This window comes from Halichoerus grypus, chromosome 4 (assembly GCF_964656455.1).
Source record: "Halichoerus grypus chromosome 4, mHalGry1.hap1.1, whole genome shotgun sequence".
NCBI classification, from domain to species: Eukaryota; Metazoa; Chordata; class Mammalia; order Carnivora; family Phocidae; genus Halichoerus; species Halichoerus grypus.
Genome location: NC_135715.1, coordinates 89,232,865 through 89,246,180, shown reverse-complemented (window position 1 = coordinate 89,246,180; position 13,316 = coordinate 89,232,865). Strand labels below are relative to the sequence as shown.

The 13,316-nt window shown below is 36.2% G+C and overlaps 1 protein-coding gene across 2 annotated transcripts in view; it reads left to right on the top strand.

The window, feature by feature from the left end:
* Window positions 1-13,316, top strand: part of CNTNAP5 (contactin associated protein family member 5) — a 791,720-nt gene that overhangs the window by 359,968 nt on the left and 418,436 nt on the right. For both annotated transcript variants that reach the window (XM_078070660.1, XM_078070661.1), the window contains exon 5: window positions 1,006-1,209. In XM_078070660.1, the coding sequence (XP_077926786.1) occupies window positions 1,006-1,209 (204 nt within the window). The remainder of the gene's footprint in view (window positions 1-1,005; window positions 1,210-13,316) is intronic.

Sequence of the window (13,316 nt, the reverse complement as noted above, 5' to 3'; positions counted from 1 at the left end):
TAGTATGGTAAGAGTATGTTTAGTTTTGTAAGAAACCACCAAATTGTCTTCCAAAGCAGCTGCTCCATTTTGCATCCCTACCATGAATGAATGAGAGTTCCTGTTACTCTACACCCAAGCCAGCATTTCTTGTTATCAGTGTTCCATATTTAGGCCATTTTAATAGGTGTACAGTGGTATCTCCTTATTGTTTTAATTTGCATTTTCTTAATAACATATGATGTGGAGTGTCTTTTCATATACTTACTTGCCATCTCTATATATTCTTTGGTGAGGTGAGAATCTCTGTTAATATTTTGGCATGAAATTTTCAGATATGTTTATACATATCCACTAAATAAGTTGATTTAGATCATGATTACTTGACTTTCTCTTTTTTCTGCTTTAACAATAACAATTGAACATTTTTATATATAAAAATATAATGATATATATCACTAACACAGGATAAGGCAGGGATGGTAAAGATGTCATATATTTGCCCTCCTTATACAAACAGCAGTCTTCCTTCACTGCACATTCTTTTCCACTGAACTCAGAGAAGACCTCAGAATCTTTCTCAACACAGGTTCTATGAAGACAGTGCTATTCAGTTAGATGTGGAATAATAGACTATATTTTTTCATCTCTAACCTTGAACCTGAGATTAGGGGATCAAGTGGCTCCAACTATCAGAAGTGAATTAATAATGAAGATAAATCATGAAAGATTATTACTACCAGGCATCTGGCACCATAGAGTCTGACATAGGTACTTGTGGTATTCTTACCCTGTCCCCTCAAGCAAAATATGACATATCACTAATGAGGGGTTTTAATCCCCCTAAGTCTAATTAGGTTTGGTCTAGTCCATATGCTTTCTGTTGAGATGGGACCTTCCAAATATTAAGAACATTCCTATAAATTGGAGAACAACAAAGATGAGAAGCAGTAAGAGCAATTATGAGGATATTCACTGATTTCTCTCTCCCTCTTTCTCTTTCTCTCTTTCTCTCCCTGTTCTCAGAATCAGATGTTGCTGACTTTGATGGCCGAAGCTCCCTTCTGTATAGGTTCAATCAGAAGCTGATGAGCACTCTCAAAGATGTGATCTCTTTGAAGTTCAAGAGCATGCAAGGAGATGGGGTTCTGTTCCATGGAGAAGGTCAACGTGGAGACCACATCACGCTGGAGCTCCAGAAGGGGAGGCTCGCCCTGCACCTCAACTTGGGTAGGGTCTGGTTTTGTTCCTTTCCACGTTGAGCTATCAGGAATTCTATTTTGTGGTGGGTCACAGTTTCTTATTGCTCTTGTGTGTCAGGTGGAAGTCACTGGAATACAATCTAAGTGACATTTTCTCCTTTTACATATTGGAGAAGAAAAAATAAACATTTGTGAAATAGTTAAGCTATAGATAGCATTCTTTGAAACAAGATAATATTGGTAGGTAGGGATCACTATAAGCTCATATGTATTTATCTAGCTACCTATTTGTCTGTTTATCTCTTTTAATACAATTTAACTTGAGCAAGTTTAACACACATGCACACATATTTTAATGAATAGAATCACAATCTATTCTGATTGGTACCTTTATGAAAGTTCAGTCCCAAGAGAAAAATGGAGAAGAGACATTTTAATTCATTTATTTTATTTTTTTTGTTTTTAGTTTGTTTATTATTATTATTATTATTATTATTATTATTATTATTATTTTGGTTAAGGAGAGAAAGGGTCATATGTATAGTGGGAAAGTCTAAGTCTAAGTTTTTGGGCATTCCCATGTCTTGTTAAGGGAAACACTGTTTCCTTTAAGTGCCCTGGCTATGCCAGGTTGAGCCCTAGACTTGCCAAATGCCAGCTAAATTAGTACAGTGTCCTGCCTCCTGTGTATTTAGGACACCCAGCATGGTCTGCCTCACCACAGGTAGGCCATCATTATAATTTCATTGTAATCAACTTCCTATCCCAGGGAAAGAGAGAGAAGGGCTCAGCCTCCTTTGTATGCTCAAAGGTACTTTTGAAGGAAGAGTGAACCAAGTGCTGAGCGCAGGGGGCAGAATTCCCAAAGGCGCAAAGGCAAACCAAAAAGCTCTTCCACAGCAAAAGAAACAAAAGAGAGAGAGAGAGAGAGAGCCCAAGTTGAAGAAAAAGGAAGTTCCATTCCTTATGAGATTGATTCCCTGCCTCTCATTGATATTTGTTAGTATTAAGGGTGAATATTGTACTTGTGGAAGAGAATTGTCACTAAGAATTTGCTATCAAAGTAAAGAAAGACAATCATAGCAGAATTGAGTTTGTAAGTTTAAGTTGCATGGAAAACTGAAAAAAAAATCTCAGATAAACACATTTTTACAATTAGAAGGAGACACATAAGAATGAAGATTAGTGTGGTCTCACCTCAAAAGCCAAACAACATAAGTCTTTATTTTGAGGCATTTCTGAGCATCTTCTTAACCACCATGGTGAATATTGGCAGAGAGAATATCTGGAATCCCAAGTTTAATTCATAAAATTGACATCTAATGCATTAGATTAAATATACATCAAAGGCATCTTTAGAAGCAGAATTTTATCCAGAAGAGAGTAGTAAGATGATTTGCTAATGACCTGATTAATTGTATAAACATACCTAAAGAAGCAACTTATCAATGAATTATCTGAAGGGTGAGCATACAAATATTCAGGAAAAATGCATCAGTTCATTAGCTGGCTTTCAATTTTCAGGAAGGGGATATAGATGAATGGAGTGCAGTCCTGCAACTGCATATGGCTCAGAGAGCATTGTGCATTGTGAGTGAAGTTACTGTTACTTGTCAATAGCAGAACAGGTGTCTTCTACTAGTTACACTGAATCTGCCAATTACTGCCATTTATATTCCCAATTAGATATGCCATTCCCCTTCCAAAGCTCTGCTCCAACATACACAACCCAATGTTGTAAACCAGTTTCACTCACAGTATTGCATGATAGGAAGGAGGAGGTGTGGTCATGCATCAGATCTATTTTAATTGCAGACATGTGCTAGCTATTTGTTATGGAAAAAGTCACATAACCCAGAAGTCTCTGTTTACTTATGTATAATCTGGGGCTAAGGAATAACTATCTTGCAGAGCATGGACATGAAAACCAAAAATAATATAAATGAATATTCTATGTCAGAAGTAAACATAATGAAGTAGCAAAAAGAGAAGCTCTTAATATTCCTCATTTATTCAACAAAAAATATCTGAATGTCCCATATGCCAGTCTTCCTGAAAAGAAATGGTATATGAGCGAAATAAATCAATCAGAAAAAGACATGTATCATATGATCTCACTGATATGCGGAATTCTTAATCTCAGGAAACAAACTGAGGGTTGCTGGAGTGATGAAGGGTGGGAGAGATGGGGTGGCTGGGTGACAGACATTGGGGAGAGTATGTGCTATGGTGAGTGCTGTGAATTGTGTAAGACTGTTGAATCACAGACCCATACCTCTGAAACAAATAATACATTATATGTTAAAAAAAAGAAGAAGAAGAAGAAGATAGTAGGAAGGGAAAAATGAAGGGGGGGAAATGGGTGGGGGAGACGAACCATGAAAGACTATGGAGTCTGAAAAACAAACTGAGGGTTCTAGAGGGGAGGGGAGTGGGGGGATGGGTTAGCCTGGTGATAGGTATTAAAGAGGGCACGTACTGAAGAGAGCACTGGGTGTTATACTCAAACAATGAATCATGGAACACTACATCAAAAACTAAAGAGGTAATGTATGATGATTAACATAACATAATAAAATTAAAAAAATTTAAAAAAAAGAAATGGTATATGAAATGAATAGGACTTGCTCCTTGCTGTGATACATAAAAGAAAAGTTTTTTTTTGTTTTTTTTTTTTCCCCAGATTCCACGTTCACTGTATTTCTAATCATGGTGGTGACAAAGTAAAACCTCATTTAGTGAATGATTCAGTAGTATCTTTCAGTATTCTGCAGTTTGAGAATTTCTTCATCTTTTTCATCTGCTTGGAAAGTGAAATGCTGTGGATTTGAGTGTTCCCTGTACTTACTTGTTTGAAGCAGCCACCCAGGTTTCTTGTAGATTAGTACCAATCTTCGTGTTTCTTCTCTAGAGAGATGCTGCCACATATCAGTTCTTTAGCCCTTCATACCTCAGAAAGAGCCAGCAGATCTCTGAAAGCACTAAGGGGAAAGGAGGATGATAATTGCTTTGCTTTTCTTATAATAGAAAATCTGTAATGTAGGTTGCACAAGGGAAAGACAAGATTTGTTCATTGCTGTAGCTCCAGAAGTTAGTAAAGCACCCACCTAATGTAGGTACTCAAGGTAAAATGAGTACAAAGTAAAAATGGGTTTCCATCTCAAATATCAGGGCCTGACACAACACACGTTATTACTGTTGGGCTTGCTCACCCCCAAGACTGTGCTCCTGACTTCCTCATGAGACTCTCCCTCTCTCCTATGATGCAGCCCTGATATTTACCGAATATCCACGATATGTTAGTAACCTATCCAATCCTCAAAGCAGCCCTAATAGGTAAGTAAATATTAGCCCCAAATTACCTATAAGGAATATTAGTCTCATAAAGGATAAATCACTCTTTCAATTTACACAGCTAAGTATTAGGTATGGACACTATTAAAATGTAGCTATATCTAATCATTTTTTACTATTTTCTTCAGATTATAAAATATATGTCAGTTTTAGAAAACCTGAAAAAAAAAAAAACAAAAGTAATTATATTGAAGGAAAAGAAAAAAAGTCAACTGAAATCCTATAATTCAGTCATTTCTCCTATTAACATTTTGGCATTTTTCAAATGTTTTTCTTAACTATTTATATGAAATTTTACATATTACACAAAATTCATATTCTTTCCATGTTGCCACACAGCTTCCAAAATGGAAAGAGTTCATATTATCCATAATCATGTTTATCTTTTTTTAAAATTTTATTTAAAATCAATTAATTAACTTAAAGTGTATTATTAGTTTCAGAGGTAAAGTTTAGTGATTCATCAGTGTGTATAACACCCAGTGCCCATTACATCACGTGCCCTCCTTAATGTCCATCCCCCAGTTACCCCATCCCCCCACCCACCTCCCCTCCAGCAACCCTGTTTGTTTCCTAGAGTTAAGAGTCTCTTATGGTTTGTCTCCCTCTCTGATTGTATCTTATTTTATTTTACCCTCCCTTCCCCTATGTTCATCTGTTTTGTTTCTTAAGTTCCGCGTATGAGTGAAATCATATGATCATTGTCTTTCTCTGATTGGTTTATGCTTATCTTTTATTTTTTAAGTTTTTAAATAAATGAATCAATAATGGAAGGAAAGAAGGAAGGAAGAAAGGGATGTGAAGAGGAGGGGAGGGAGGGAGGGGGAGAGAGAGGCAGAGAGGGAGGTAGGGAAGGAGGAGGGAGGGAGGGAGAGACAGAAAGAGTGAGAGAATGAGAGAGAAGGAGGGAAGGAATGGAGGGGAGAGGAAGAGAGAGGGAAAGAGGCAGAGAGAGAGGGAGGGAGGGAAGGAAAGAAGGGAGGGAGAGAGAGGGTGGGAGGGAGGGAGGAAAGAGGAAGAGGGAGAGAGAAGGAAGAAGGGAAGAAGAATCTGAGAATCCAAGTTAGTGGGCTAAGGGGATGGTGCTAGGCCAATGAAGAGGTAGTTTTTCCCTTCCCAGATCCCATGGACACTCCAGCGGTGCATCCTTTAGTGACAGTTCTCCAGTGTGTGTCCCCTATATAATTTGATGTTACAATTCAGCAATTCTAGGAGTGGAGGGGTTCAGCACCATGGCCAGTTGCCGAGGCTGGCCTTTGGATCCACACTGGCGTGGTTCTTTTTATCTTTTTTTTTTTTTTTTTTTTTTAAGATTTTATTTATTTATTTGAGACAGAATGAGAGAGAGAGAGAGCACATGAGAGGGGGGAGGGTCAGAGGGAGAAGCAGGCTCCCCGCCGAGCAGGGAGCCCGACGCGGGACTCGATCCCAGGACTCCAGGATCATGACCTGAGCCGAAGGCAGTCGCTTAACCAACTGAGCCACCCAGGCGCCCCTGGCGTGGTTCTTTTTAAGTGATGCTCTTTGCTGACTGATTCATTGCCAGTTACCCCTTCTGTGGCTGACTTGGACGGGTCAGTTCTATGGTGAAACTGACCTAGGTCATTCCCATTTAATTAATTTCTTAGGGAAGAACAATGTTTTTGTTTGTTTGTTTGTTTTGTTTTTTTCCTAGAAGTACTAATGGGAAAGAGATTTCTTCTCTTAGTCCGTTCCTCTTCTCACTTTGTAACACATCTCATTCACACCACCTGTGACAGTCTGACCTCTGCAGAATTCCAACAGCACTAACCCATACATGCAGGTGGGAGAATCAAAGAGCAGATATTACATGACTGAGAAACTGTTGTAAGAACTAAGCAAGACATCAATAGTACATGTAGGTCATTCATCCTTACAAGAGTTTGGTGCCTTTGAACTGAGGCAGAATGTGCAACTGCAATGAGTACAGCTGTAGTAAAGTGAGAATCCAGGAATAGCATAAACACATGCACAGCAATGTCCTTGGGAAGGCAAGCATAGGGTGCAGAGGCCAAAGCAGTTGAGTGAATAATCAACTCATTGTGATATCTTAAGATACTGGTGAAAGAATTGCACATTCTCCAGGAAGTCAAATGGACATTTACATTAGCTCTTTTGAAATCTAGACATTTGAATGAGCCAACCCACACATATTTATAAAATGTTTAACATGTTTCTGAATTTGTACTGAATACTATGGAAGATATTTTAAGTGCTTCTGATTTTCAAGAGCCTGCACTCAGGGCGCCTGGGTGTCTCAGTCATTAAGCATCTGTCTTCTGCTCAGGTCATGATCCCAGGGTCCTGGGATCGAGCCACACATTGGGCTCCCTGCTTGGCGGGAAGCCTGCTTCTCCCCCTCCCACTCGCCCTCCTTGTGTTCTCTTTCTCATTGTGTCTCTCTGTCAAATAAATAAATAAAATCTTAAAAAAAAGAGCCCGCACTTAAGCACTATACTAGATATGTTAAATATGTATTCCATTTAAAATCACATGACAGTCCTACAAACTATATCCAAACCCATTTTACAGATGAAGGAACTGATGGTCAGTGATGTGTAGTCAGTTGCCCAAGATCACATAGTTCCATTATTGTAGACCTGGGATTGGAACCCCCTCCAGGCCTACCCCAATGTCCTGACATTAATAATTAAAATGTTCTAAACCTTTATAAAACAATTACATACTAAATATCATTAAGTCCATGTTCATGGTTAAACTGTGACAATGGAGGGATCAGAGTGGGGGCAGGAGCCCAGAAATGCTTTATGGATGAACCCTGACTTATCTGGACATTTTATTATAAAAAAAATAAAGGAATGCCGGTGTTTCAAAGTGTCAGGGGATCAAGGTGCACCCCATTTTTCATAACTTTTGTCATTAATGTAATAGGAATTTGTTGAACAAGTACATTAAGTCAGGTGCTGAGCTAGCCACAGGGGGTTGAAAGTTGTATTTACCAGTCCCTAATTTCAGGGAGTTCTCAACCTGGTAAAATAATTATTTCTATTTAGATTATTTTAACTTTGTAATATTAACTTAAAGTATATGATTCTATATTACCAAAACCATACACCATAACTGCATTGAGATAGCATTTTTTTAAGGTAGCAAAGTCACAGAAGATGGATACAAATTAGAATCTGGACTTGAGCAACCACCCGTAAATCTAGAGTGTTTAATTGAATGAGATTTAGAAATTTCCTAACAACTAAAGACCTATGTTTCATTGTTTTAGTGATACATAAAGATTTGTTCTGGTTTGAGTGTCAAGCCCACTGGAATCATGTTGCTTACAGTTAGTTTCTGATATTTTTTTTCAGAAAGTCTCACCTGGGCACATGGAAGAATATTCATTAGCCCTGCATCTTTCCAAGCAAGGGTCTTTACAATACTGGGTAACCCATGGAGTTGAAATTTGCCTTCTCATTCTAAAGCCTATGCTTCTCCCTTAGCATTGCCCCGTTCTTCTTTTCTACAACTCTCTGCTTTCCATCCATCAAATTCTTTCCTGAGACTCTTCATTCTTGCTAAGCTAAGCTACATAACATACATGTATGTATGGTGGGATGCAGATGTTCAGAAGGTAAGAAACGAGAGTGAAAGGGAGTATAATTTTTTCCCAGTAAGGTAGTGGTGAGAATATTAGTGTTGGAGTCAGATAGAGCTTGGTTGTCACCCTAATTCTTTGTGTTCTTGAGTAAGTCATGTGGCTTCTTTGACACAACACTTTTTGTAGGGTTTTGTTCAGGAAGAATTGAAACAACATAAATAAAGTGCTCACTTTATGTGAGAAGCTTAATAATATAAGTGAATACCAATGTTGATAATCTGAAAAATTAGAAGTGAAAAGGTTAGTTCTGAAGGTCAGATGAAGTCAGGCATTGGGAACTTCCATATGAGTGCCCACCTATTTCATTAATTGTAAATGAAGGCCTTTCCATGAGTGACTTTTTGCTGAAATACAATCTTAAACAAGAGTTCCCATTCCCTTTTGTTCAGGCTATCTGAAGTTCAAAGATTGTGAAAGTTAAAGTGACATCCATGTTTGAATTGTTCAGATAAAACCAAGCAAGAAGATCTAATCAAAGAAGACTTTTGGGTGAAAACACTGTGATATGTATGTCCTTAGACAGAAGATGTTAGTTCCAAGGTTGAAGAAATTGACATGTTTATCCACAGTATGTTGGTGGGGGAGAAAGATGAAAAATTAAGTTAGAAATATTTTGGAAACATTTCAAGCTTCCTGTAAAAATTGTTATGTGCTTTAGGGCCTTGAGCAGTATTTACATTGTTTCATTTTAACTATATCTCAAACCACATGAAAACAAGTTTTTATTTAATTAGTAAAAGTGTTTTTTTTGTTTTGTTTTGTTTTGTTTTTCCCCTAACATGTTCCTGGCTGGAAAGCTAGCTTCTGCATATTTTTGTCTTTGACCTCTACAGTTGCGCATGGGAAATTTTATCTTGCCTTAAGAAATTAGAAACTAGTTAAAGCTAGTAGTTGAATATCACTTGCCACTGAGGTAAAACTGGAGATATATAATTCAGATTATGGAGTTTGATAATCTCTTGAGAATTAAGTTTTTCTTCATTTCTAATAATGAACATTTCTAGGTAAGATAGAACATTTCCTAGGACTAACATTCTTCTTTCTTCACAGTAACACCTAGTGTAGATACGATTCAAAACATCCTTCTTGATGAATTTCAGAAATTCCCTGTTTCCCTAACTGTTTAAACAAACTAATTTTCACTCCATTTGTTTTAATAGAAGATTTCTAGTGTTACCACGGGATAATTGATGGAGGAGTGGGTAAAATTCATTCACATTTGCCATTTTTTTTTTTTTTGTTGTTAATTAAAAAGTAACTTGAACTGGAGGGGATAGTCAATAATTTACACATCAGTCATATATAGTTTTCAGTGATCCAGCTATGCAGGATAAGGAATTTGTTTTTAATGAAATCTATTTATTTTTCCCATTATGAAAGATAACTATGCCCACTATAAATACAGAGAAAACAAAAAAGAAAGAAAATGAAAGCTTCGGTTAATATTTTAGTAAGTGCGTTCTTTGGTTTATTCACACATAGTTCTTATCTGTTTCTTTTCCAAAGTTGTGATTTAGTTTTGATATATACTTTTCTATCCTGCCTTTATATAATTTAAATCAGGAAGGTGTAAACTATTGAATATCCCTTTTATTAGATATTACTTTTTAATTTTATCAAAAAATGGCAGTCACTACTGAGTATACTTTTGAAATGATATTAGTACTTTATAAGTATCATATAGATGTCTATGTAATATTCCATCTGCTGATTCTGCCTAAGTTTATTCAAAATTTTATTTTTTTCTCTCTTTCCAAATGTTTGGACTTTACCTCCAATTTTTAAATTATTAGACATTTTGAAAAAGAAATCACCATAGTTCAGTTTGTTTTCTTAGAAGAGACTTCCAGAACGTTGGTACTAGATAAAAAGTTATGAACATTTTTCTAGTCCCTCAATACTTATTGATTTATGTTTTTTTCAATAATAATGGTGGGATTTTTATTTTGCATTATTTTTGGGCAATAAAAAAGATTTGGCTAAATTAAGTAAACAATGTAAAGAAGGAACAATATTAATTCACTTTTGAGGGAAGGTCAACAAATTGCTATAAATACTCATGAAATTTTCATAACCTATTTTTCATGAGAAGGTGTGTTAATTAAAGCTCATGTTTTCATTAGATGCAGTAAGAGGGAAGTAGCTGCCTTTTCTTTAATAAGATACACACATTCATTCCTCTGAATCTTAGATTATCAGTGGGATTATTGGATGGAATAGCAAACTTGCTGAGGCAAGGTTAGGGTGTGGGAGAGGAAGGCCGACTTTAACCTTGATAAGGATGTGGATGGGGTTATGAATGCTGACTCTACTTCCTCCTGCCCAGATGTTCTGAGGCATGAAGAGTATGGTGATGATGGTGGCAGTGGATGGAAGTAGAATACGGGGGCAGCAGCCAACTTGGAAATTTACTACTTGAAGTTTCAGAATTTAAAAATACCAATATACATGCACACAGAACCTCAATCTGATCAATGTAACAAATCAACTCATCCAATTTAGTAGTGTTTCTTATTACATCTGAAAGTTATACATCTGGTTAACTTAAAGAAATCACCCAAGGATTTAAAAACAATGGACTTGGGACATGTAGTTAGCCATTTAAAAAGATGAAATAAGGGAAGAACTCTACCTTATGTCATATACCAGAATAAAATCCAAATGAAATGAAGTGGAAGAAAATGGAAGAATTCTTTAATGATCTCAGAAAGGGAGGTCACGTTAAACTATAACACAAATCCATAAAATAAGCCATAAAAGAAAAAGAAAACAATGGCTTTTTCAGCAAAAGAATGTCTGAATGATAAAAAAAAATTAGAATTAAAAAACAAAGAAAAAAGGCAAAAGCAAAAGACAACAGCAAAAAGATATTGGCACAATTAATGTTACAGAAAATGGACTAAATAGAAATTGATAAGAAAATGACAGAAAAATATAGGCAAAAAATATGAGGAGATAGATCATAAAAGAAAATGAAAATATTTTCAAACTCATTCACTTTAAGGGAAATGTATATTAAAACTGCTAAGAAATATACTGTTTTTGCCTATCACACAGGCAGAATTCCAAAAGCTTGAACATATTTTCTAGACAAGCCTGTGGAGAAAAATCATTCTCATAAATTGCTGGTAGGAGTTTGAATAGGCACAAATTTTGTAGGGGACAATTCGGCAGTGCCTGTCAAAATTGCAAATGGTGAACACTTGTGACGATTCGTTCTTTACCTAAGAATGCATGCGACAGAAAGTCTTGCACACATCCAAAATAAGGTCTATATACAAGGTATTTCAGCAATATTAGGGATCAACAATAGATAGACTACCTAAATATTTATCAATAGAAAACTGGCTAATACATATATCACACATATCACTCAATAAATATTATGCAGCTGCAAAAAAGAATGAGACAACTTTTTGTATACTAATGTTAGAAAATTCCTAGGATAGATTAAGTGAAAATGAAAAGGTCCATAAAAATGTGCATTGTATTTCACCATTAGGGTAAAAAATTAAATGAGGAGAAATAAAGAATACATATCTTTGCATATATAGAGTATTGCATATATTGCCATCTATATGCATAAGTAAAATGCATATATATATTGCATTTATAAATTGCATATATAAAGTATATATGTACATATAAAGTATATATACACAAATACATACATATATACATGTATAAAGTATATATGGCTTGCATATGCCTAATTTTTTTTTTTTCTGGAAGGAGAAACAGGCGATTAATAACAGTGATTTATAGGGAATATATAGAAGATTAGCTTATGGAAACAGGGATGGGAGGAAGATTCATTACTATATCCAAAAAGTTAAATTAAAAAAAAATAGTCACTTTGACCCATTTATAATTAAATTCATCTTCTGAAGCTGGAATAATAATATATAAAAATATTTAAATATTTGGTTTTAATCATTTTCATTGGCTCTCTGAAAGTACACAGTATATCACTGAAACCCACCAAAAGCAGCACATAGAATAAATAAGTAGGGAGAAAGGATGTGATTCCTTTTCCTTTTATTCTTCTTTCTGTGACTTACGGTGGATTTACATTTTCAAATGTTTAAAGTTTCTGACTTACTGCTAAGAAATAATTGTCAAATGTCTTTTTTCCTTTTAAGAAGAAAATTGAGACACACATCAAAGTGAAACCTCTAATATTAATTTTACTTGGCTTATTACCTAGAACGGTCGTTTATAAGGCACACTGTTTCCTTCAATAGTTTGTTAGCTCTTGGACAAATTTTATTTTATAAATAAAGGGTGTGTGGGGTGTGTGTGTGTGTGTTGTGTGAAGAGAAAGAGAGAGGGAGGTGTTCTAGTTTCTCTCTTATGTGTGTCTCATGACTAGTACCACTTTCCACCCACCTGCACAAGGAAAGAAAAACAAAAACAAAACAACAACAAAAAAACTAGAGATCATCCTTAGGGGAGTCTCCCTTTATCACCTCCCCTCCAATATCCAAGTGACAATATCCAAGAGAGACCATCACCATATTATCACTTGGAAATCCATCCTTCCTGCTCTCTCTTTACCTAAGGCCCTGGATCTTTCATCTAGATTACTGTTAGTCTTACAGCCAGCCTCGCCTTCTAATCAAATTATCATACAGCTGCCAAAATAATATTTTTTTTTATATAAGAGAAAGCAAACAACAAAAAAAGTTAAAAACTCTCCTCTCATCCTCAGTGTGATTTGAGCTCTTAATAAATTTCTCAAATGTTAATTTGAGTTGGTAATCTCTGATTTACTAATTCACCAGATGCCCGTTCCTTAAAGGGAAATAAAATACACAGTTACCTCACACACACTCCCCTCCCTAAAAGCCTTAATGCAGTCTCTCAATAAGTAAATTGATAAAAAATTGTGCTGGTAGCATTAGTCCTGGATGATATAAGCTAGGCTGGCATGATCATGATATTGCTGCACGGACATGGACTCCCCCACCACGTTTCCTTGCACCTCCGAGTGTTGGCACATGCTTCTCCTGGCTGTGTGTTGGTGCTCCTTCTTCCAGCCAAATCTCAGACCTGCCACTGCTCTACTGGAGCTTCAAGGCTCCCTACCCTGCACTTGTTTGGCTCCTGGCACTAAACACTGTATGCTACCAACACACTTTTTATCA